General features: G+C 40.5%; 1 protein-coding gene across 1 annotated transcript; it reads left to right on the forward strand.

Moving 5' to 3' along the window:
• Positions 1-825: 825 nt before the first annotated feature.
• LOC131978915 (follistatin-related protein 1-like) lies at positions 826-23,989 on the forward strand. The gene is made up of 11 exons (XM_059342732.1): positions 826-976; positions 1,087-1,143; positions 15,094-15,195; positions 15,332-15,461; positions 16,636-16,668; positions 17,565-17,695; positions 18,554-18,672; positions 19,472-19,584; positions 20,403-20,513; positions 20,631-20,725; positions 22,507-23,989. The coding sequence occupies exons 2-11, from the start codon at positions 1,087-1,089 to the stop codon at positions 22,546-22,548; spliced, it is 933 nt and encodes a 310-aa protein (XP_059198715.1). The 5' UTR covers positions 826-976; the 3' UTR covers positions 22,549-23,989.
• Positions 23,990-24,085: the final 96 nt, after the last annotated feature.

Raw genomic sequence — 24,085 nt, forward strand, 5'->3', positions numbered from 1 at the left:
ATAAGCCAAAAAATAAAATGACAAAAATAAAATCCTCTAAAGAAAAATCCCCTCCAGTTTCCTTTTACAGGCTAACTGGCTGGCAAACTTTACCTGGGAAAAAATGTAAACAGAGGCTCTTCTTCCGGTCTGCGTGCCGTAAATCGTTTTGTCTAATATAGTCTCTAATATAGGGACAGGTATTAATCAAGAACTATAGAGAAAAAAAGCCAGTCGTCTTGTTGATGGTTCTGTAATGAAGATCATGTCAGTATTAAAATAAAAATGTAATGCATCTATCAGGTATGCCCCCAGTTAATAATAATAATAATAATTATTATTATTATTATTATTATTATTATATATAATAAGTATTATTATTATAATAATAATCGTAGTAGTAGTAGAATATAGATAATAGTAATTATTATTATTATTATTATTATTATTATTATTATTATTATTATTATTAGGCCTATTGTAATGGCTCACAAATCATGTGATACAGCTTAAACTAACTATGGTGACTATAACAATAACAGCATATTATTGGTATCCTTTAGGTCATATAAAATAATAATAAACCACTAGAGGCATGTTATATTAACTGCAATTATCTTTTAGAAGATCACATGGATGATAATGATCGACCTAAACACACGCGCGCGTGCGCAACGGTAATTACGATACGAGATAGTATGGGTTTTTCTCGGAGACTACGGTTTCACTCACAAAACACACACACTTTCCTCGGTTCCTCCCCCTCCCTTGTTCCTGAGTAAACGTCCTCGGAGGACTCCAGACGTTTTCATTGGCCGCGGCGCAGAGAGAGGAGGAGGAGAGACTGACGGACTGGCACGAATTCCTCAGCGCTCCTCAAATTTCTTGAAATCACGGACCTCCTGCTCGCCTCCGTCCCGACAAACACCCAGACCAGCTTCCCCCTCTACATCCGAGCACACATCCGAGCCGAGCAGCGTTTACAAAAAAAGAAAAGGTAACGTATCAACACTGAAAGTAGCATTTTCCACTCAAGTTTCCTCAACCCGCTGTGAAAACGGATGGATATGTTTAAACTCTTTACTTTTTCTTTTTTCCCGTGTCCAGATGTTGCGAAGTGTCGCCGTGCTCCTTCTGCTCGCCGTGGCTGTCTCTAACGCTGAGGTAAGTTTGGCTTCTTCTTTTTTTAACTCTGAAACTAAAATAATTTTCTTTGTATGGTGTCAAACATGTACCAAATGCTGCCTTTCATCTGTACTGAACGTATCCCCCCACGAATGTGTCTGGATTAACATTAACACAGCAGCTTTGTTCACAAAGGTAGGCGAGCTGGAAAACATCTGGAAAAAAAGGAGTCTGAGTCAGTCCATTATCCGGCACAACACGGTGCCGTGGTAGAAACCAGACATTTACAGTTGACTGTGCTCAGCATATAGCTCGTTATAATATTTATCTTCTTAAGGAGAACCAATTAAACCATTATTGTTGCCACTCATGCGCAATTATTGGCTCCATTGTGGAGACAATCTGGCTCACAGTTTAACTAAATTGCCACTGGGACACTTTCTTTAAATAGGGACATCATTCTTAATCCTGAAAATTGTTGTGCATATATGTCAGTTTGATAGTGTATTTTCTTTCTGTAACATGAAACAAAAGTCACATTTTGCATCCAATTGGATACAGTTGCAACAAATCCAATTAGGCCTAGCTAATCAGCAGAAAAATAATGGCCAACTATTTTAATGATACAGTGAAGCTTAAAATGCTTTCAGCCTTTCAATTATGGAGATGTGCTGCTTCTCTTTGTTTTACATCATATTAAACTGAATATCTTTTTGGAGCTTGTTTTTACACATACAAAAAATAGTGAAGTGACATCAGTCATTGGTTTGGCAAGGTTGGCATTTTGGCCATTGGCATTTCGTTGTTTTGCAACCAGGGCATATGTAAACTGATAAGGGGTGCCTGAAGGATGCGATCTTATCAGCTAACCTTAGTGCTAGCCAGCTACGATGCTAAGACAGCCAACTTCTAAGAGGGTCTTTTAGTTCAGTCAAACACTGAACAAGACATTTTAAGGAACCAAAATGTTTCATTTAACTCTGGTGAACTGTGGTAGTGTCTTGTCAATCACAAGGTAGCCTCGGCCTAAAGCATAAACTGCTTTATCGTCTATTTTACTCTAAATGAGACCATAATTCATCAAAATGAACACTGTGCTGTATTGAAGAAGATTTAAAACCGGCATTTCTTTCTTTGCAAAGTATTCACTGGGATGATAAATTTAGTAAGAATTAGGATCATTTTCTCATAGAACTGGTCTCCTATTTGCAACCAGTGTAGTCGCCGCCTGCTGGCCATCAGAAGTATTGCTGGCACTTTTGCATCGCATTCACTTTTCAGTCCCGGAGTTTGATGGTTGTTTTGTTGGAACAAGACATTTAAAGAATGTCAGGATGGTCATTTTTTTCTGACTTTTTATATATCAATGATTAATCAAGAACATATTAATGATGGAAACAGTTTTTAGTTACAGAGCAACTGTTGGACCACACACACACAGAAGCCCTCCTCCTAGTTTCAGGGTTTTTTTGTCGTGTTGTGAAGTTAACACAGCAAACGCTGCTGTTAGAGCAACACAAGAGTGACAGACAGCTGTGAAAAGAAAACAAGGGACGGCTCGCGTTTGAGGATATATCTCACAAGCCGGCCCCGCTCGCCTTGGGGTGTGATGGCCCTCATCATCAATATTGTAAGATGTTTCAGTGCCAAACTCTCCGCCGGCTGGCAGCTGCTCTAATGGCATACAAACACCATGTTTGGGTGGTCAGTCTTTGTAGACTCTGGGGTGGTGAGTGTGCTCAATGGTTGTGACAATACTCACCTTATGGGTCTCACACTGCAGTGCTAAGAAGTCCAAACCTCTGAGTAAACACAGAGATAATGCTCTGTGAGATTAGCTGAGGGATGAACACTTCAATCTTCTTATCTAACTCTGTGAGAAAGCGAATGTTTCCTGAAATGTCAAACCATTCCTTTAAGAAACAGAAGAACACACACACACCAGGTGGTGGTTGATGATCTTAACCTCTCTGGACACAGCTGTTGAACACCTGGCTTTGTGTTGACTCGTCTGTTGACCTGCACAACAGTTGCACGCTGAGGAAACAAACAGGGGAAATAGCTGCAGCCTAATTAGAGGAAAGATTTTTTAGGCAGCTACGCCAAATGTGAAACACAAGATAAACCAATTGTCTGCTGCCTAGTCTATCTTTATAGCTCCACGCAGATGGTCATTAGTGTTTCAACAGCCATGACATCACTCATAGTCTGACATGCGGGCCCTCCCTGCTGACCTTCCCTACCTTTGCCCGCAGGCTGGAAAATGTACCATTGTGTGCGCTTTTATTGGATTCGTGGCCGTGATCTGTGAGGTATGGCATGGTGAAGACAGAGCACACAGTGGAGTCTGTTGAGTGTACCCACCAAGTTAATGGGGAGGCATTAGAAAGGCATCTATTCTCCAAAGGTAATTACCCTGATAATATATGGCCTGTTGACTGGCCGTGGGAAGGTCTTGCACTGGCATTCCAGTGTCGTCTAAAGGAGGTCAACAAGTCGGAGCAAAGCTGGATGTGATGAGTTTGCAGGGCGTGTATTTAGGTTATGTATAGATTAGGGGATGCGTGTTAGATTTACCGCATAAAAGAGCTGGGAAGACTAATGAAAACAGGATTTGTTTTGTGTGAACTGTGTGTTTATTATCTGGCATGAGTGCAGGGTATTAAAATCTGGACACTGACTCCTGATTTATTATTGAAGGAGCGCGTCCATGTGGTTCCTGAGGTGAGAAATTGCAGCGTTTGATGACAAGCCGCTCCGAGGTGTAGTGCAGCCGGGGTCGGGACTCTTTGTGGAAAACTGTGTGTGTACAGACAGGAAACTAGATGTGCATCTTGTGAATAAAATGTTGATGTTTTACTCAAAACACACCGGGAGCTTGATATGCAAAGGAGGTCGAGATGCGAGGCGTAGTGAAAGTCATAAGAGTTTGCAGCCTCGGGGGACATGTGCGCACACGCTTGCATATATAAACAAAGAGAGAGAGAGGAGTGTTTATATTTCTTGTTTTTTATGGCACGCAGTGTTATTGTTTTATCCTGCATCATCCGCTGTGACAGGGTGGAATGACGCTGTGGTTAATTTAGTTATCTGCTGTTGCTCTGGGTCTTGAAAAACACACACGTCAAGAGGAAGTCAGGCCAACAGGACAGTTAGATAAGCTCTTAGACAGTCCGAGAGCTGTGCGGATAGAGGCGACAGAAGGGAAAGCTGGTTCCCTTTCTGAGGCCCTGGATCTGTAGTCGAGTCTGATTGAGCCACAGCCTCTCTTACGCCTCTCCATGTTGCCATGTTGATGCCTGTTCTCCCTCATTCAAGGTGGGCTAAAAATATCTGCCCAGGTGGAGGGAACATGAGCATGAGGGGACGCTGTGTCCTCTGTCTGTATCAGCCTGCTCTAATTACTGTAGCCCAACATCCAGTCATGTATCCTGCGCAGGGATTGTTGAGGGCGGTGAGATAGAGTGATGTAAAACAGAAAGGAGATGGAGCCACAGTCATGCAATTATAGCAGGGGAGATTTGGGGGGGGGGGGGTGAGGTAAGACTTGTGTAGTGAGACAGAAAGAGGGGGGTGTAGTGTGTTTCATGTCCCTGCAGTGTGTTCTCTTCACTCTTGGCTTGGCTTAAAAGGAGTCCTCATTTAGCTTACCAGCTGTACTGGTGTCTTATCATTACCGGCACTGTGCACTCAAAGGCACCACACATATAAATTAACGCACACACAAATGACAAAGAGCAGCACGAAAGTCGACTCAAGGGGTTTGCGAGGAAGAGATAATGAATGTGTGACATGCTAACTTACTCATTCATACTAAAAGTTAAACACAGAGGCTCAAATCAGTTCACTCCTGGATGCAGGTGATAAAGTAAAATATATCAGTGTGATATTTTTAAAACTTGTTTAACACATCACTTTCCTTCAGCTGAAGATATCTTACATTTTGTGATACGATGACTTGTCAAAGAACAAAACAAAAAACAACTCACACCACGCATTTGCTTTCACCGGAGATCGCCCTGTATTCAGCGGCCCGTGTAGAGGACACACCTTGAGATCAGGCCCTGCATCTGAAATGCAGTTTGCCTGATGAAAAGGGGGTCACTGTGGGATGAGTGATTAACTAGCTGGAATTGTTCTCTCCAAATGTCACAGTTAAATATTTCTACCATTAACCAAAAAGCCTTGACAGCTGCTGAGGCTCATTTACACGCTCTAAAGTGGTTTAATTTTCTTCTGTTGTCATCTGATATGTGTGCTATAACACAGCAGGCATGCAGGGAAATGTTAAGTTAACCCGTTGGTGAACTTTTTGCTGATTCTTTTGTTTCAGAGGCTGTAGCAGACTACAGAGAGGATATTGCTATCTTATGAAACTAGAAGATCTAAGTTATCCCTACCATTGTACCACTTTGTGATATCTTGTCAGGAAGGGGGTGAAATAAAGTTATGCAAATTTTTAGCAAATCCCTTGACCTCTGAACTCAAGATATCTGAGTGAAAATGGGTTCAATGGGTACTCACAAGTCTCCTCTTTATGCATATCCCATGCAGTTTAGGGCAAAAACTCAGTTTTTCTCATGCAGTACAAATTGGTTATTTTGGGCTATTGTACTAGAATATTTCTGCAACCTGGGGTCCCTAAACTGGAACCTTGGATTGCCATGAATTGGATATCACAGGAAAGCAGACATTTTTGTATATACAAGAAGCCTAATTTTATTCAAGTGTGATGGTGTTAGGCAAGTAGAGCAAAATATATGTATGAATATATAAGTTAAATGAGACCATAATTCACAAAAATGAACATCATGCTGTATTAAAGAAGATGAAATCATAAAAAGTCTTAACAAAGTATTTACTGAGATGATAAATTCAGTTAGAACTAGGGTAATTTTCTCATAGACTTCTTTACAATGGGGCTCCTCTTTGCAACCAGTATAGTCGCCCCCTGCTGGCCATTAGAAAGCAGGTTAAGGCACTTCAGCATTGGCTTCACCTTTAAGGTCCGGAGTTTGACACTTGTTTTGTTGAAACAAGACATTTAAAGACTTCACCTTGGACTTTTAGAGGCAAGGATGGACATTTTTTCTGACATTTTATATATCAATGATTAATCAGTTGGTATTAGGCAAGTAAAGCAAAATATATGTATAAATATAAAGTTATGTATTTTCAGTGGGCTCCTAGGATCCACATTTGTGGATACTGTGGGTTGTTGAATCATGACGAACTCATTGACCGTCATACGTGATGAAGGTTGAAGTTTCAACTGTTTTTAAATGGCTGCAAATCTACACAACCTGCCGTCTGTAAATGAGGCTTTTCCTTCTACAAACATGTTCCAGCCGTTGGCCCCAATACTGGCCTCAAAGAGGGAGCAGAGGAGAGGGCAGGGAGTCTACTCATTCCCTTGGCCTGATCCTAGCATGGGCCCTCCCTCCCTGTCTCACTCCCTTCCTCTCTCTTTTCCTGGCATTGGAAAAAGCCCCGTAACAGAGCAGGGGTTGGGAGAGAGAGGAGGGAAAGGTGGCAAAGTGGATGGAGGGAAAATGCGAGGAAAAGGACCTAGGAAAGCTAGGAATAAGAGAAACATGGAAAGGAATTAACAAACGCAACACAAGTGATACAAGGGAGAAATGTAGCTGTTCAGAGGATTTGATTGGATAGTTCTGTGTGTCATTGATGGGTCAGGTGGTGGAGACGGGGACACTTTTGTCCCAGCAGTGTGACAACAGGGGAGGGGAGGCCGAGGGTGGTGCTGTGTTCATAGCATTTTATGCTCTCCGCTGACATTTTAACTGCTAGCAGATGTGGCTCTGCCCAGAACGTGACTTATTTCCTGCCTTTCTTTCTCCCTCTCACTTTCTCTGTATTTTTATTTCTCTCTCTTCCTTTCATTATGTCTCTTTCAGTCTATCTTTTTTCCTTTTGTTTCTTCTTCTTCTTCTTCTTCTTTCTTTCAGGGTGTAATTGTTACATTTCAGCTCTTTAACATTGGGCCCCGTGGGGTGTAAAATAAGAGGCTGCAGACTGGGGTGACATCATCCCTGTCCGTTGGTGCATTCCTTTCGCACTGAATAAGAAACAGGCAGAAGAATAACAGGCCGATTAGTGCGAACTGGTCGTTACCATGGGTCCCTTTGTTTCTGCAGGTTTAATCTCAGACCTGGCCCCATGGAAGGCGTTTGAGACCACCCTAGGAGCTCATATCTTTATTACACACACTCAAATTAGTCTTACTTTGGCCTCATTATTCCAAGGACACATCCTGCCAGTTCCACTATCAGCTCATTGTCGTATAAATCCGCAAAATATTAAGCAGGCATCAGAGCTCAAAGGAAGCATGATTGAGTGTTTCTGTATGTTTGATCTCGAAAGGCTGTCAAGTACAGAAGAAATGAGACTGAATGTGATTTGATATGTACAAAGATACCGTTGAATAGATTCAGCAGGAAGAAAATGTTGGAGATTTGAGAATGGAGGCTTTAATTATTGAGGGGAAATGCTATAGCTGTCTATTATGGTTCAGAACAGGCGCAGATGATAGTCTTGTTATGTTTCTCCCTCGTGCGTTGGATTTAGCCACAAGCTTGTATGAATTCCTTCAAGGAGGAAACTGGTTCATAGTTAGCATATAGTGAAAGAGAAAGACTGGTTCTCATTCTTATTTGGCTGTGCTCCACTTATCTTCTGGTTCGAGGAAAAGAGAAGTAAGAGGGAGGTCTTCATGGGCAGACAGAGACGAACCTTTCGGTTTGAGTCCTCCCTGTCCTCTCGTCGCTCCCGGCATGAGCCCACGTCTCTTGAAGCTGACGAGCGTTGGACAATCCAGAGCTGGAGAGACAACACAGGGGGAGAGCGGGAAATGCTTGGGAGAGGGGGGCGAGAGCAGGGGCACCTCTCTGACCTAGATACTGAGGAGATTTTTGGCTTAAGACGAACTCTGTCGGACCCCAGCTGAGGCCAAACAAAGCTGAGGAATGTGCACCCCCTGCCTCCTGATTCTGTCTCTCATGTACTTCTTTCACCTTCACATCTTATTTCACCTCCTGGTTATTGAAAACATGCTTGTAAAACAGTAGGTTGCAGTTTGAGGTTCTGAGGGAGATGTCGCCTTGCTGTGCGTGCATTTGTCCGTCCATCTGTCAGTCGGAGACTTTCTCTTGTGGCAGTGAAGGACATGTTGGGAATAGAGATTAGTACAATAATAGTGTTCTGCTTACGGACACATGAAGTTTCACACATATACCCTTTAAAAGATTAAATGCAGTATCTTTATACACATATACTCAAACAAACTGCCCAAAAATTTAAAAGAATAGTTTGCATTTCTGGAAGAAAATGGACATCAAAGTCATGTTTATAATGCTTTATTATGCCAGGCTAGCTGTTTAACCCCTTTATTGTTTCTAGACTTAATGCTGAGCTATGCTAACTTGCTGCTTGATGGAGCTTATTATTTACCATGCATTGATTTATTGACTTGATGTATAAAGAAATTGATTGGTGTATTGGTACATATGATATGATATATATATATATATATATATATATATATATATATGAAATTTAAATAAAGAAATATAGAATAGAAGAACATAAATTACAAAAACAAAACTATGACAAAAATAATTTAAAAAATATGTGCAATATATCTGAATTAATATGCAAAAGCTGTGCCGTCTTTAGAAGAGATAATTCTGTGCAGAAATGTGCAAAATTATCCAAGGAATGTGCAGAGAAACCAAGTATAAAGAGAATATGCAACATGTACAGATATATAGTCCTAAAGATTGTAATGTAACCCATTTAGACATTAATGTAAAACTGTTGAATTATTCTATCCATGCCTTCATATGTTCATAGTATCCCGATAGCTGTAAAAGAACCATATGAAATACAGTGTTCCTTATTCTGTTTTAACTGCAAAAATGTTCAGATTATGAATGCCAGCTAAAAAAACATCCAAATTGAGACAGACTGATGCCTCCAGGACACAGTCAGAAGCTTTAATGCCTGCCTTTACTTGTTCGCCTCATCTGCTCATAGCGGCATCATTGTTTTAATTCTTTAATGAGTTCTGAAATATCATTTCTTTGATGAATAACTGAATTTTGGGGGGTAAGTTGACACATAAAACATCTGAGCAGTTTTTAATCTTGTAATCATCTCCTCATTTTTAGCAGCATTTTTCTAGCAGTGTGAAATTAAAACATGATTAACTGCTTTCATACATATTGTTGTTCCTAATGCACATTTGTCATGGATACAAATACAAGACAGAAGCAGGTTTTTTGTCTAGTGTTGCATTTTTACTAGTGACCACAATGAAAAGAAACCTCTTTACTTGTCTATATTCTTGCAGCCTTCTGGGACCATTTTATATTAATATTTTAAGTTGTCAAATAGCATTATATTTTATTCATAAAAACACTCTCCAGATTTAGGGTACCCTAGGGGAAGGAGGAAAATGTTTTGTCAAATGTTTGTATCTTTTACACTGAGATGCCAGCCGACTAGCTGCATCCAGTAAATCCAACATAAAGCCCTGCCACAAATCCTGTCTTCATGTAGCTTATTATGTGCCGTTATTGTTGTCATAGAGAGGCTGATGCAACTCAAGCTGAACCACCTTTCACCTTTTTGTAATGCGGTAAAATTCAACAGCAACGGAGAGTACAACCTCCACAATGAGCATAGCGCTGAATCAACATCTCTGTAACGCAGTCTCAAGAAAAGCTCAATATGAACAGGATTTACTGCTGGGCTGTTGTATTGGATTGCATTCAATGAAGCTTTGTGTGCCCAATAAACTGGTCAAGCTGATTAAACTCATCTTGATCGCTATAGAAAGTCATATTGCTGTAAAATTCATTAAATGAAAGTATTTAATGCAGTTATTGTTGCCTTCATTATAATGTTTGTCACTGTAGGCAGGGCGTGCACGCTCCTTAAATCAATGTTTTCTATGCTAATGAAGGGCAGGGTGCATTGTGGGAATGGATTCATGGTGGCTCTGAAGTGACACCCACAGGAAAGAAGCATTGATTGGCCTGGTAGATCAATGGAGCATCACTGAGATACACACACACACAAACATGTATGCACAGAACAAAAAGTGTGCCGTTCAGGGCGGATAGGCTCCATTACTCATAATGTTATGTGCATGGACAGCTGCAGAAATACATGCAGTTAGATGTTATAATGTGTTTTCCACGTGTTCGTGGCTGCAGATTTAGCCTTGCTGCTGTTGTGCCGCCTGAACCCCTTATCAGCAGTGCAAAATGAAATAGGCTTTTTAATTTTTTAAGTGAAGCGAGAATACATTGCCCTTTAACTCCGGGCTGCCTCAGCGTGGAGCCATTCAACACGTGGCAGGGGAGAAATTGACTCTGAGCGTGCTCAACCCCCCGCCTCTCTTCTTATAGCTTCAACATCTACCTGTTTCTTAATAGCCGGACTCTCTGCACATCTCTCTCCTCTTCTTCTTTCTCCCTCTGCTGCACTTATTCTCCTCCTCCGACTTCTATCTCGCTCTGCAGAGCCGGCCTCGGATCACTGACATGTCTCTTGCAGCCGTAAAAGGGCATGGCACTAAGAACAAGATGACAAGACAGGGAGAAATACGGGAGAGAAGAATTAAAAGTACACTAGACTTGAATTGAGAGGCACGGCACAGAGATAGGAAGATTAAATTATGCACTGAGGGTTTCAAGAAATATCACTTAAATCTTTTAATCGTCTTAAAACCTTTAAATAATTTGAACCTCCTGACAAAAAAAGATTGAAAAATTGGAAGAAAAAGGGCATGAGTCGAAGAAAATGAGCTGTGAAATGTGTATATATGCAATCAGTTTTGTGCTTGAGGCAGCTTTTTGTATAAAAGCCTCTGCTTAATCTGTTATGATCCACCAGTCACTTATCAGAGCTCTGGCTCCTGCGATTGGTTTTAAATGGGAGAGAAGGAAAATATGGCATAATTTGTTGGTTGCGATGAAAAATTGATGTAATTTAAGTAGGACACCCACAGCGGGTGTGTTTGTTTTTGTTTGTGCTGAGTTTGTACATTTTTTTCCTAATGTCTGCTCTAATGGTGATTGGGTTAATGAATGTGTTTACATGCACTCTGGCATTCCGGTCGTGGTGGGCTTTGTGGAGAATTCGGCTTATGTGTTTGAGCATGTAAACATCCTCATCATTATCTCAAACCAGAAAAACCCCAAATCTTGGTTTTGAGACACTGGAATGCTGCCTTTTGTTTTGTTTTTATAAGCCGACTATAAGCAATGCGTAATGACTTGTGTCTCATGGCAGATACCAATAAGATAACTGATAACTGATAAGACTGGGATGAATTTATTATTCCATAGCTCCAATCTAACCAAATCTAACTGACTCATTTTAACAAAACAAAAACAACAATTCTAACCCTTTACTTTTCCTAGTATAATAACAGACTATTTGTGTATTTTGCCTAAGAATTCAAATTCAATACTTGCGCCACGAGCTGTCAAATCAGACATATATACTCATTTTTATATTGGGGATATTTGCGGCTCGCAAACCGACTTTAGAGGTGCATACGAGGATGAGCTGTTTCCCACTATTGCTGGTCTTTATGCTAAGCTAAGCTAAGCTAACCAGCTGTTGGCATGAGCTTCATAATAGATCTGATATCAGTTTCTCATCTAACTCAAAGCAAGAAACATAATAATAGTTATTCCAAATGTATTTATTAAATTTATTATTTTATTATTTAAATAAAGCAAAAATAAAATTGTTTCCTAACCAGCTAGTACTAACTTTTTACATTTCCGTACCAAAATTTCTTGCTACTTAAATTACAGCATACACATTAATAGCTAGTATCTTTATTAGTCTAGATTTCTGAATGAGTGGCAAGGATACAGGGGTGTAAGAAAAAAATGTTGCACTTACTGACGAGATGTGAGATTGTGATATTTTATTGATAACATGCAAACAAGCATTATAGTGCTATATGGTGCTGGATGTTACCATGACTGTGAGAAATGCAAATGCAGCGCCCACAGTTGTGATTGCATAAAAAAGCCAATTTATTTTCCTACTCAGAAATTATGCATGTGGTAGTGTTTCTTAACTACGACAGTTTTCCGTAAAATTAGATTAAATAATCACACCCACCTACACTCATACTTTGAGTGTAATTAATTCACAAAAAATAAATTAAAGTGGCTGATAGCACGATATATATATTATAAATGTAGAATATTATAAATGTGTGTGTGTGTATGTATATATATATATATATATATATATATATATATATAATCTGACACCTAATTCCACGTATTCTGATGCTAGCATACATGTAACCATGATGGTGCATGTAATGGGCCATGTCCGCCGACTCCTGTTCCTGGCAACAATGCCGGCTCCGAGCAGGCGTGATTTATGACCACATAAGGCCGTCTCTCCTCCCTGGTTTGTTGAAGGTTGGTCGGATGACATTACAGGCACTTTGTCCATTGTTTTCTACACTGTGTGTCAATCATAAATTCCGAACAACACGGTCTGCTGTGATCTCATTATGGGGCTTCGTTCCATTTGCCTCTTTTTGATTGACACCTCTGTGATCTTGCCACAACAGGAGCCTGTACATGCTCTCACCATAGCAACAATCCACTTGAATCAGCTGAAAAAAGAGCCTTGTGCCTCTGTATTCATCAGCTAAATGTCAGGGATTCTCTGCTGGTTCTAGTCGGGGAGAGATGGACAGACAGAGCTCTACCTTTATACCGGATTCATCTAAGCAGCACATCCATTATTCATTTTCTCATCTGAGGTTTCCACAGGTTTCAACAGGCCTCTAGCCCATCTGTGTCTAACAAACTGAATTGTCCAACATGCTCAAAGCCACAGGGACTGCTTTGAAGATTTTCCATGACCTCAACTTTGGAGTGTGTGCGTGTCTTTAAAGCATGCATAGAAATGAACTAAAACCCTACAATCCCTCTCCTCTCCCCACTTCAGGGTTAAAGCTGCCTCGCTGCGATGCTCGCATGTGACTGCCTTCCCTCTCCCCGCATCCATCTTGTTATATTTTATCATTAGTGGGCTTATGAGAGTTCGGTCACAAGAATCCAGCTTCAGTTTAACCTACATACCAGACCCCGGACAGGCAGCAGCTTGGAGGCCAGCTCACGTGCACCCGCGCTCAGAGGGCCAACTTTTTTGTCTCGCTCTTACAGGAAACAGCGGCTTAAAGGAGGAGGAGGGGAGTGTAGAGAAACAGGGAGGAGAAAAGATTTCACATAGCATGGGAATGGGCCCAAAGGAAAACACAGCTCAGACTCCAGATGTGGAAACACCCTGTACACACGCAAACACAAACCCACACATACACTTATTCACACACAGACACACAGATAGGGAAAGGAGGAGGTAATGAGGGTCATAAAGCAGCTCTTGGAGCTCCGCTTGGCATCTTGTGATTGGTTGGTTTCTAGCTTCAGTGAACTCATTTTTTGGCAAGTCTCCTCTGGCAATGCTCTTCAACAAACAAGCAAGAAAAGACAAAGAACAAAGGCAAATGTCAACAATAGAAAAAGAGACTGACTAAATACACTAAAAGTTTAACTGACACAGAAACGATAGAAACAATAGATTTTTAAGGAGGAGTTTTTCGAGCTGGCAGTTTTTCTTATATAGTCCAGTCTCATCCTCGGTGCCTGTGTGGTTCTCATTCTGTCCCATAGCACTCATACACTGAGATAATACTGTTGTCAACACCTCGGCTGTTTTAATTTGCAGCATTGCTTCATGTAATCCACTCTAAAAACATGAGCTTTTCTAAGTGGAGTATGGTCAGTTCTTGAGCTGAGTCTGGCCATCGTTGACATGGCAACTACTGGCAAACATAAGTGGGTCTTTAGAGACCTTCAATAAAAAAGACAGACACTAAAACATAAACAGGGGTAAGACACTAAGGAGGAATCCAAATGTGTTTTAACACCAGAAATCTGCATCACAATCTGGATCTGAATCGAAATGCACAATAACATGTAATTCTTCTTTATTGAGAGATTGCAGCCATATTTCTGGAAGATATGTGAATCATGCTAGGAATATTTTGCACAAGGATGCAATGTGTTTTGAGTGAGCCAGAATCATGACCACACATAGAATGATGTCCATTTGAATTGATCATGTTGGTATGGTAGCGCCACCTAGAGGGGAAGTGCTATTAAACTTTGCAGGATGGCTCAGAGTTCATAAGTGCATGTGTCTTTTAAACTGAGATTAAATGATGTGTCCAAGACGCAGTTTATGTTATATAGAGTTATTGGAAAATGTTATGTAATACATTTGAAGGAGATTAAATGAAAAAGAAGAAATGTGCAAAAATCTTAATGGTGCAAAATATTTTTTCCAGGAGATTAATTATGAATAGATATGTGTTAGACCAAAGAATTCAGGGGGGGAGTGACAAAACTATTTTTATATTTCACACTTGAGGAGTTACAGGAAAACAGCTTTTTTATAACTTGCAAAAAAAAAAAAAAAAAAACCCTTGGCTAATCGATTGTCTTTTGCCCTTGGTCTCACTTCTTTCTAGATTTCTTTGAAGTCTGTTTTGCAGTTTTTGAGATATCTTGCAGACTAAAAAACAGATGAAAAGGAAGTGCTAAAACAGTAGGTGTTCATTTTGGATGCTATCAGGGAAGAGATTCTAATCTGTGCTGTCAGTGCAGTGAAGAGAAAACAGTCTCTCTTGGTCTGGCACATTAAACCATGTTTGAGCATAAGACTTGATTTTAATTCGATTGCAAATATGATAATATTTCATAATGTGTATATGTGTTTAAAAATGTGGTCTGCGCCTTCCCCATCAGCCTGTTAACCGGGCAACAATGACACCCTGAGCGTGTGAAATGTGTAAAACTAATAGTATTTTTTAAGTGCCAACAATAATAATTATAGCTGGAATATTTTCTCTTTTTGCAGGAGCTGCAGAGCAAGAGCAAAGTGTGTGCCAATGTGTTCTGTGGGGCCGGCAGGGAGTGTGCTGTGACAGAGAAAGGGGAGCCCAGCTGTCTGTGTATAGAGGTGAGTGTCAGAGTGTGTCACTCTCTAGCTCTGCTGAGACCAAGTGACATTACTTCCACACATGAAAGGAGTGGTATTGTTAGAAGAAAAAGATTAAACTTTCCCCATTCCTTTCTGTTCCCCCCTCTCCCTCCAGAGCTGTAAGCCCCACAAGAGGTCAGTGTGTGGCAGCAACGCTAAGACCTACAGGAATCACTGCGAGCTCCACAGGGATGCTTGTCTGACTGGCTTGAAGATCCAGGTGGCCCACGACGGACACTGCCACGGTACGAGCAGCAGCACAAAGCACCACAACACAAGATGTCAGAATCTCACCACAGGGTCCACTAGAAGCTGTTATGGAGCTTTTAATTGTATCACACAATCTTCCTCTGCAGCTGGAGTTTGCCCAGTGGATGTGGAATTGTTGACGTTAACATTTATTTTTCTTTTGAGCACTTGAACAACTTCTGGTACATGTTGGCTTCAAAGTTACTTCCCCAATAATGATAGTAAGCTCTTGAGTTCATTATCCCACATACAATATCATACGATGCAATAAGAGGCAATATGGTAAGGTATGGTACAACATGGTAGAGTATGGTAACATACAATTCCATACGATATGATATGATACTACACAATATGATACAATGCAAGGCAAATTATGGTACAGTACAATATTGTACGATATGGTATGATGTCATATTATGCAGTGCTATACAATATGATATGATGCTATATGGTACAGTAAGTTACAGTATAGTATGGTACGGTACAATGCGATATGATACGATAACATGGAATATGGCACAGTACAATACCGTACAGTGGGATACGATATGATGGTAGACATATGATGCAATACGGTACAGTACGGTACGGTATGATACTGTATGGTACGGTACGGTACAGTACAGTATGGTACACAATCATTTTTCATAATGCCACACAAGAATTAGACTGAGAATCTCAAATTCTAACTTGATATTGATTTGTAACAAGTAGGTAGAGAGGGAAAAATGCCAGATTTGCACCCTTTTAATTAGATGGTATTTGGCTTACCTGTCAACCGCTACAAGTGCTGATAAAAGTAATAAGATAAAGTACATTAAACTGATTAGTGTTTGATGTTCTGAACTAGCCCATATTTATGGAGTGATAGGTGAGGTGACCGGGTTGACAGCCAACCCTACAAGGACACCCACACGTCACTGCACACTCCTGGCCTTGACTTATCTATTAATGCATCTAATATTAGCGTCTTATCTTGAGTGAACTTTCACTGCTCACAGTGGAAGGAGTTATGAAACACTCTCCTTTTTGGAGACCTTTGGCCAAGTGTTCAGTGGCAGCCAAGTCTATCTCCATTAAGCTGAATCAAGTAAAAACCCTGTTCAATTGATGTTTTTTGCTTCAAATGATATATATTCTTTTTTTCTCTTGTTCAATCACCTTCAGAGAAGAAAGCAGAGCAGGCAGCTGCCAGCCCAGGTTAGTTTGTGTATCTGTGTGCGTCTGTGTGTGTGTGTGTGTGCACTGTTGGTCGTACTGCATACAAATGTTTATATTTATGCTCTGTAGACTGAAAGGAATACTTCAGCCTTAAAATGAACATTTTTATATCAATTATTCACCCGATGTTACCTTGAATTCTTGAATAAAACTTTTTCTTGCATGCCTCCACAGTGAACTCAGAATCCGACAACCGTGTAAATCCTTTATAAATTAAAATAAAAGGGCGCAATAGCGAAAACAGTAAACAACAATCATCTCAATCTCAAAACATCTGTTTAAAAACTTTCCCACAACATGCACAGAATAATCTCATTTATCTAGTCGTATGAAACCCATGCATTTCTGCTTAGAACCCTTCTGCCACTACACTATCTCACGCTTGTGTTTGGAAAATCCTGAGCATACGGCTGTATAATTGAGTTTTGGATTATGCTTTTGTTGTGCTGTGTGAGAGTTTGAAACAGATGTTTCAATTTAGTTTTTCTGCTGTTAGATTTGGCGTCCATTTCCCTCAATCCTTTAAGGATTTACTTCATTATCACAGTGGAGGCATGCAAAAAAGAGACAGTTTTTTGAGGTAACACAGGGTGAGACAGTGATATACAAATGGTAATTTTGAGGATGTAGTATTGCCTGAAAGTGTTCATAATTTTAGTGAGGTGAACCATGGATGTAGGCCATGGTACACAGGGTTCACAGAGTTGTCGCCAGGTCTGGTGTTAAGATATGGCTATTATGTCCATGCAATAACTGTATTTTATGATCTGATGTAAAGGACACGGGTCAATCGTGATATAATTTACAAGATAAATTGTACCCTTTGGATCATTTATTAATGCTGCTGACATTTGTAAATGTTCCCGTCCTTGCAGTGGTTTGTTACGCTGCTGACCGCAACGAGCTCAGGGGTCGTGTGATCCAGTGGCTGCAGACTGAGGTTGTCCCAGACGGCTGGTTTGTCAAGGGATCCAACTTCTCCGACATCCTGCTCAAGTACTTCAAGGTGGGCTGGACCTGGGTCTCAATTAGTGCACACAATTGTTCCTACACCATTCTTTTAACAGAACACCCCGTTCTTTTCAATTGTTTTATCCCTTTATGGGAATCCTCCAACCACTCCTGATCCTCAGAGCCGCCTCAGACTGTGTCTAATTATTCATGTAACCAACCTTTCAAGCGTGTCAGCTGATGGTTTTAATTCTGTTTAATGAGGGTCTAGGTCCTGCAGGGGAGGACCCCTGCCACTCTGTGGGCTTACATGAATGACAGTCTTTCCCACTATAAAAATGTGCTGCATATTTTGAGAGTACACTTGCTAACTTTACATCTCCCGGTCTCCAAAGAGCCACCACTATTACTGCCAAACTATTTCAAAAGCCTTTTGTTCAGTCGCCCTGCAGAGACAGAATTACAGAGCCTTTAGGTTAATAAGCATCTTTGATGTTAATTCAATGTGAGTGATGAATATGCATCCATATAAAGCCAAAAATGAATGAATGAATATAATTTTTCATGCTCCAACGCCCATTTGTCCTGCAGCCACATTTTAAATAAATCAGGCAGTGGAACATTTTACTAAGTCTCCGCCAACAAGGTGATATTTTTGGTTGGGTTTGTTTGTCTGTTTTTCAGCAGGATTACGCAAAAAAACTGGCCTGATTTCAATGAAACTTGGTGAAAGGGTGTAGCAGAAAAGCAACCCATTACACTTTGGAGCAAATCTAGATTACAGGGCAGATACACAAATTATTTTTCACTTTCGTTAACATTGTGGGATAGGGCATAGCTTTGTTGGAGGACATATTCTACCGTGTATAAGCATTAACTGTGTCTCTCCCAATGTCTGTCCGTATTCCTGCAGTCGTACGACAATGGTGACTCTCAGCTGGATTCCTCAGAGCTGCTCAAATTCATCCAGCAGAATGACTCTGTTGTGGAGATGCAGTCCTACGCAGACCAGGAGAGCAACAAGCTGCTCAGGTCAGTGTGTTTGTTTGTTTAAATGCTTACATGAGTGAAAGGAGGGCAGTGTGGGTAAAAACAGCTACTCTTTGCATTCTTCCCTCCCAATTCTGTGAACATTTTCTTCTGTGGTAACGCTTACACGTACAGATCTGTATCTGTGTGCTGATGTGCTATTTTAAGCTATGCAGCGAAATTCATTGAACTCTATCTAGCCAGTGCAAACTTTACTGAAGGCCTCCAGTGGGAGCCGGCTCTGGCATAAACACCTGAGCCAAAACAGGGATACTCAACTTGTTTGCCCTTTTCTGCAAAATGACAGGAGGCAAGGGGCCAGGAGATAAACAAACATTAATCAGAAAATGTGAAGAAACATTTCAGTTCTTGGAAATTCTTTATTTTCAAATGAAGTGACTTATGAACTTAACTACATGAGCCTGGCAAAAAGATTGACATGAGGCCTTTATGACAGAATAATCAGATTTACTTTTACTGCATTGAATAGCTGCAACTTCTTTTTATTGCAAATGGTTTGGTTTCCTTTAAAAGTGTTTATATAGCTCTTTCATTGTGCAATCAATCAAATCTTGGAAAAATTTAAAAACCTAATCTGCTTCTACCAGGGAGAGAATTATTAGCATAATTATCCTTGACTTCTGCCATTCTGTGCCCTATCCCGAGGCATAAGTAAAGAATCACTTCTCTAAGCTAATTATTTCTTCTGTGTTTTTATTTTCTCTGCAGTGTTCTGTTGCCACTGTACGGAGCAGCTAGTATTTATTCAGTGTTTGCATATATATATATTTGTGCTTCCCAGGAGCCTGTGTGTTGATGCCCTCATTGAGCTCTCTGATGAGAACGCCGACTGGAAGCTGAGCTTTGATGAGTTCCTCAACTGTCTGAAACCTGGTTTCAATCCACCAGAGAAGAGTGAGTTTGTGTACTCTGACGTAAAATAAATTTACTCAGCAGTAGATACAGTGTATGGAAGCATGAGACATGAGCTGAGTCAGGCAGTCCCGACACCAAGCAAACTGTGGAAACGAGCCTCAAATTGCTTTTCTTAATAGTTTTAGACACAGTCAGAGTTTTCACTGCAGCCTGCTCAGTCATGTGATGCCGATATATCTGGGATAAAGTTCACAGGAAGCAGAGGCTCTGTCACAGAAAAAAATAACATTCGCTATGGAGCACTGAACCCTGGAGCTTCACCAGACGCAGACACACACACACACACACACACACAAACACACACACACACACACAAACACACAGACACACAGACACACACAAACACACAGACACACACACACAAACACACAAATACACAAAAACACACATTTGGCCGACTGTGTGTTTTATTTAGAAATTCCAGGTTTAGCACAGACGCAGCCTTCATTTAGTCATGGAAATTAACACTTTCAAGCCCGGAAGAGAATGATACACATCCTTAATGTTGAGGAAATATCTTGAACTTATTTATTTATTTTGTTATGCGTCACACATGCCTAAGTTCAGCTTAGCGTGGGTGTGGGCAGATTTGCTGACTTTTGATTAGTAAGCTAAAACTTGCCACAGGCATGTGATTTTAAAATGAAGCTGCTTGGATAAATGATGTGGCATTTTGAAATGCTGACAAGTCTTGGTCATGGAAATTGATTACAGTGTAATGCTGTTTCTTTTATCATTCTGCCTCACTCTATTATCTGCGGCCCTGGCTGAATAGTCTTCCACGTGTCTTTCTGCAGAGTGTGCCTTGGAAGATGAGACATATGAGGACGGAGCAGAGACCCAGGTGGAGTGTAACAGATGTGTGTGTGCATGCGGCAACTGGGTCTGCACTGCTATGACCTGCACTGGTGAGTTCAAATGCTGGGCATGCTCTTGTTTTTATTCTTTTGATCATTCAAATCCCACTTCTTGTACATTACAACAAATGCCCCATGGCCATTTTTAGCATTTTGTTATCTGTCCAGACAAAACAGCAGCTGTGGATGAGTCAGCAGACGCTGGGGCAGAGATGACTGAGGAGGAGTGGAACCTGCGTGTGGCTGAGCTCAACAAACACCAGGTCTGTCTTTGCAATCTGAAAACCCCTGTAAACAACAAAAAAATGTAATATCAACATTATTCAGAAACAGATGTACAACCCAGAGTTTAAAGGACAAATCACCTGACCATATTGTCTTACTCACTGCCCACTGCTCCGGAGAATTACATCATGAAATACCAAACATGAGCCATAACACAGGTGTCTGCTTTTATTCTCCTTCAGGATATAACCTTGATTAGTTGCAATGTGTTCCTGGACAAAGAGCATTTGAATCAAACTGCTCAGCCAGCACAAAACAATTCACATAGGAATTGGTTGGTGTAAATTTTTATGTGACTGTGTACCAACCCAGCATAGCTCAGTGAACCAGAGTATCGGCGTCTTTATGACTCCTGGCTTGAAAAGGAGAAACAATAAATCAAAAGCTGGGAGATAAAGAAATGTTTTCCAAATTAGGTCGATAAAACTGTGAAATGGCCATGAATTTCAAAATAGAAGGCATATGGCTGGAAAAAAAGATCACCAATATTTTTTCTTTTTATTATAGATTATAGACGGGTGGGGGTGTCCTCAGCCAAGATTTCATGTGGATGATTAAAAATCCCCAAGTTATATAGTCAATTATTTCTATGAGTGAATTATACATTGCTAGTATTGAGGGAAAGCCAGCATCGAGCACTCTTAAAGGGGAACTCCACCAACTTTACACATTAAAGTCTGCTAACAGGTCTTAAGGGAAACTACTGCATGTGTAAAAAGTTGCATAAAGCCACTGGTGGCTACAAAGAGAGCTGTGTGAGCTTCCTCAAGTGATGACTCAGTGCCAGTCAGTGCTGAATACTTCAAATTTGAAAATATGAGGATATGAAATAAGAAAAGAGGTGAAGTAAGAGATCTCTGTAGCCCGATTCTCACCTCTGCTTGAGGCTGGCAGCTCAAGGCTACATTAGCTTTTACTTACATAACACAACCAACTCTCATCTGTGGGGCAGTCCGTTCCTACAGTTGAGGAGACGGGCTTACAACCAGAGGATGGCCAGTTCAAATCCCAGGACTGACAGGTCAAGGACTGATATATATAAATACCAGGTACTATCGACAACTTTTGCTATGGAAAAAAGAACAAGTAGAGTTAAGTAGAGCTGTGCCTTAACATGCAGTGAAAATGTGTGAAAAGATGCCTTGAAAGGCCTTGATATATACAATGATGCTTCCAGTGTTAAACAAACAAACAAACAAACAAAAAGAAGAACTAGAACATCCCCAGACAACAAATACAGATGTGCAGCTTCCCCGGGTGGTCATTCTAGCTCTCCAGAGAGAGAATAATGAACTAGAACCTCTTTAGCCCAGATTTCTAGAACCAAGTTGTAAAAACCATACTGACAAACTACACCTTTCTGGAACCTGCCTCGACATACATAATCTTTTTGTGGCATATCTGCTCTTGTGTGTATGCGCTTGCTTATATGTGTCAATGAGGGCATGAGGCTGACAAGGTAGGACTCGGGCTCTGGCTTGAGGCCATGGCTGAGTCAGCAAGGTCATGTGCTCTGTACTCCAGAAGGGCAGCTTATAATGACACTGTAAACAAATGTGGCTCTGTGTGTACAAGTGAGGTTTGACTAGATGTACACTGAATTCAGTCATAAGGACCTTACTCCAAATACAATGTTGCTTTCAATGGATAAAGCATTCAATTCATGTGTTCTTCCAAAAATCCAGAAAAAATGCATTATTCATTCAGTATTATAAACAATGTGCTACATCTGACTTTTCTTTCATTGTTTGAACTATAGGAAACAGTTGAGAAAATGAAGTCCAGCACAAAGGAGGCCTAAATAAGGACGCAATGAAGGAGAGGATGCTCGTCATCACCCTTCCTCCATACTTGATTTACCTTGCGGCCATGTGTTGTTATTAGACTGACTTTTTCATGTTTCTCTGCTATGTTAATTATTATACATTTTTTACAATGTCTTAAGTGTTTGTGTTGATGTTTGTTAGATTCGGGGGCTATCAAAGAGTATTATAGGATTCCCTTGTGTTCAGTACTGTCATATTTGATTGTATTACTGCGCCTCTACACTAGCCCCGGGGCTATTTTTACTACAATCCTTATATTTTTACAGTTATTATGAGAAAAAAAAAGAGTCAAGTTGTCACTGTTTGGGAATATGGACGTCATTGTTTGAGAAAGTAGTGAAGTATGAGCAAGAAGAATCCACCTGTTGATATGATGGAGCTTTGGAAGACTACTTGACACCTGGTGCAGCACGTTTCTCCACACTCTCAGAGGTTTTCAATCAACAGGAGCTGGGATAAGGGGGTAAAGCTACTTGTGATTTTGTTGCCATTTAGAACTGCCACAGTAGGCCACTACTTGACCAATGCACTTCTCTTTCTTTTGCTCAAGCTTTCTTAGGCTTTAGTTTAGCACACATCTGTTTGTATCTTATTGCTAAAGTAATCATTTTGCTGCAAAATTGTTTGCTTCTGTGTACAGTATGTTATTGGCTTGAGTTGGAACTCATCTTGTTCCCATGTTATGCTCAGGCAAGTCTCTCTGGTGCTTTTTATGATTTTTTTTTCTGGTTAAACATGTCTCTGTCTGTGTCTAAAATTTCCGAGACAAAGACATAGTGGTCCAGCTTTCAGTGTGGAGCAGCACAACTGCACCCAGGTGAGACCTGATCCTTGAAAATAGCATGATGAAAACTGAAACCAAAGTCTTGATGAAGTGTTTGAATGATGTACAAACTTCTCCAGGTAAAACATTACTCTGGACCCAGCAACAACACTATACCTGCTATACCTGTGCTTTCAAAATCACTAACAGAAGGACTAGCCTCGCTGTCAGCTACAGTAGCGTAGACGCATCAATAACTGGGTGCATATAAATTGTGTGTTTGTGTGTGCATGATTGTGTGTGTGCTGTTAAAGTGTGATGCTGAGAGTTGTCTGGTTTGTTAAATGTGTGTTTTTTGTTAAATCCTGTATCTTAATTGGGAGGATTGACAATAAGAATCAGTGCCTTAGACCTGCAAAAAATATAGGTCTCTACTTTTGCCTGCACGTAGGCTTTTATGCCTCGTCGCGTAGAAAGAATGAGTGTGCTTTCCTGAAGTTTAGCAGTAAACTAGTGCTTTGTGACTCTATCCCTGATAAATGTCTGTGTGAAAGTTGCATTACTAGGTTCAAGCTAAATCTTTATATTCCACTAAAAGTGCAGAGACTGTAAGGAATACGTATGTATGCCAATAAAGCCCATACACCACAACACGGCTTGGTCACTTTGTATTTATGTGTGTACTTTTATTTGTCAAATTACAATTTCCGATATTGAAGTGGAATAATTAAAAAGTTTTCTGTCTATAT

Source organism: Centropristis striata, chromosome 10, assembly GCF_030273125.1.
Source record: "Centropristis striata isolate RG_2023a ecotype Rhode Island chromosome 10, C.striata_1.0, whole genome shotgun sequence".
Lineage (NCBI taxonomy): Eukaryota > Metazoa > Chordata > Actinopteri > Perciformes > Serranidae > Centropristis > Centropristis striata.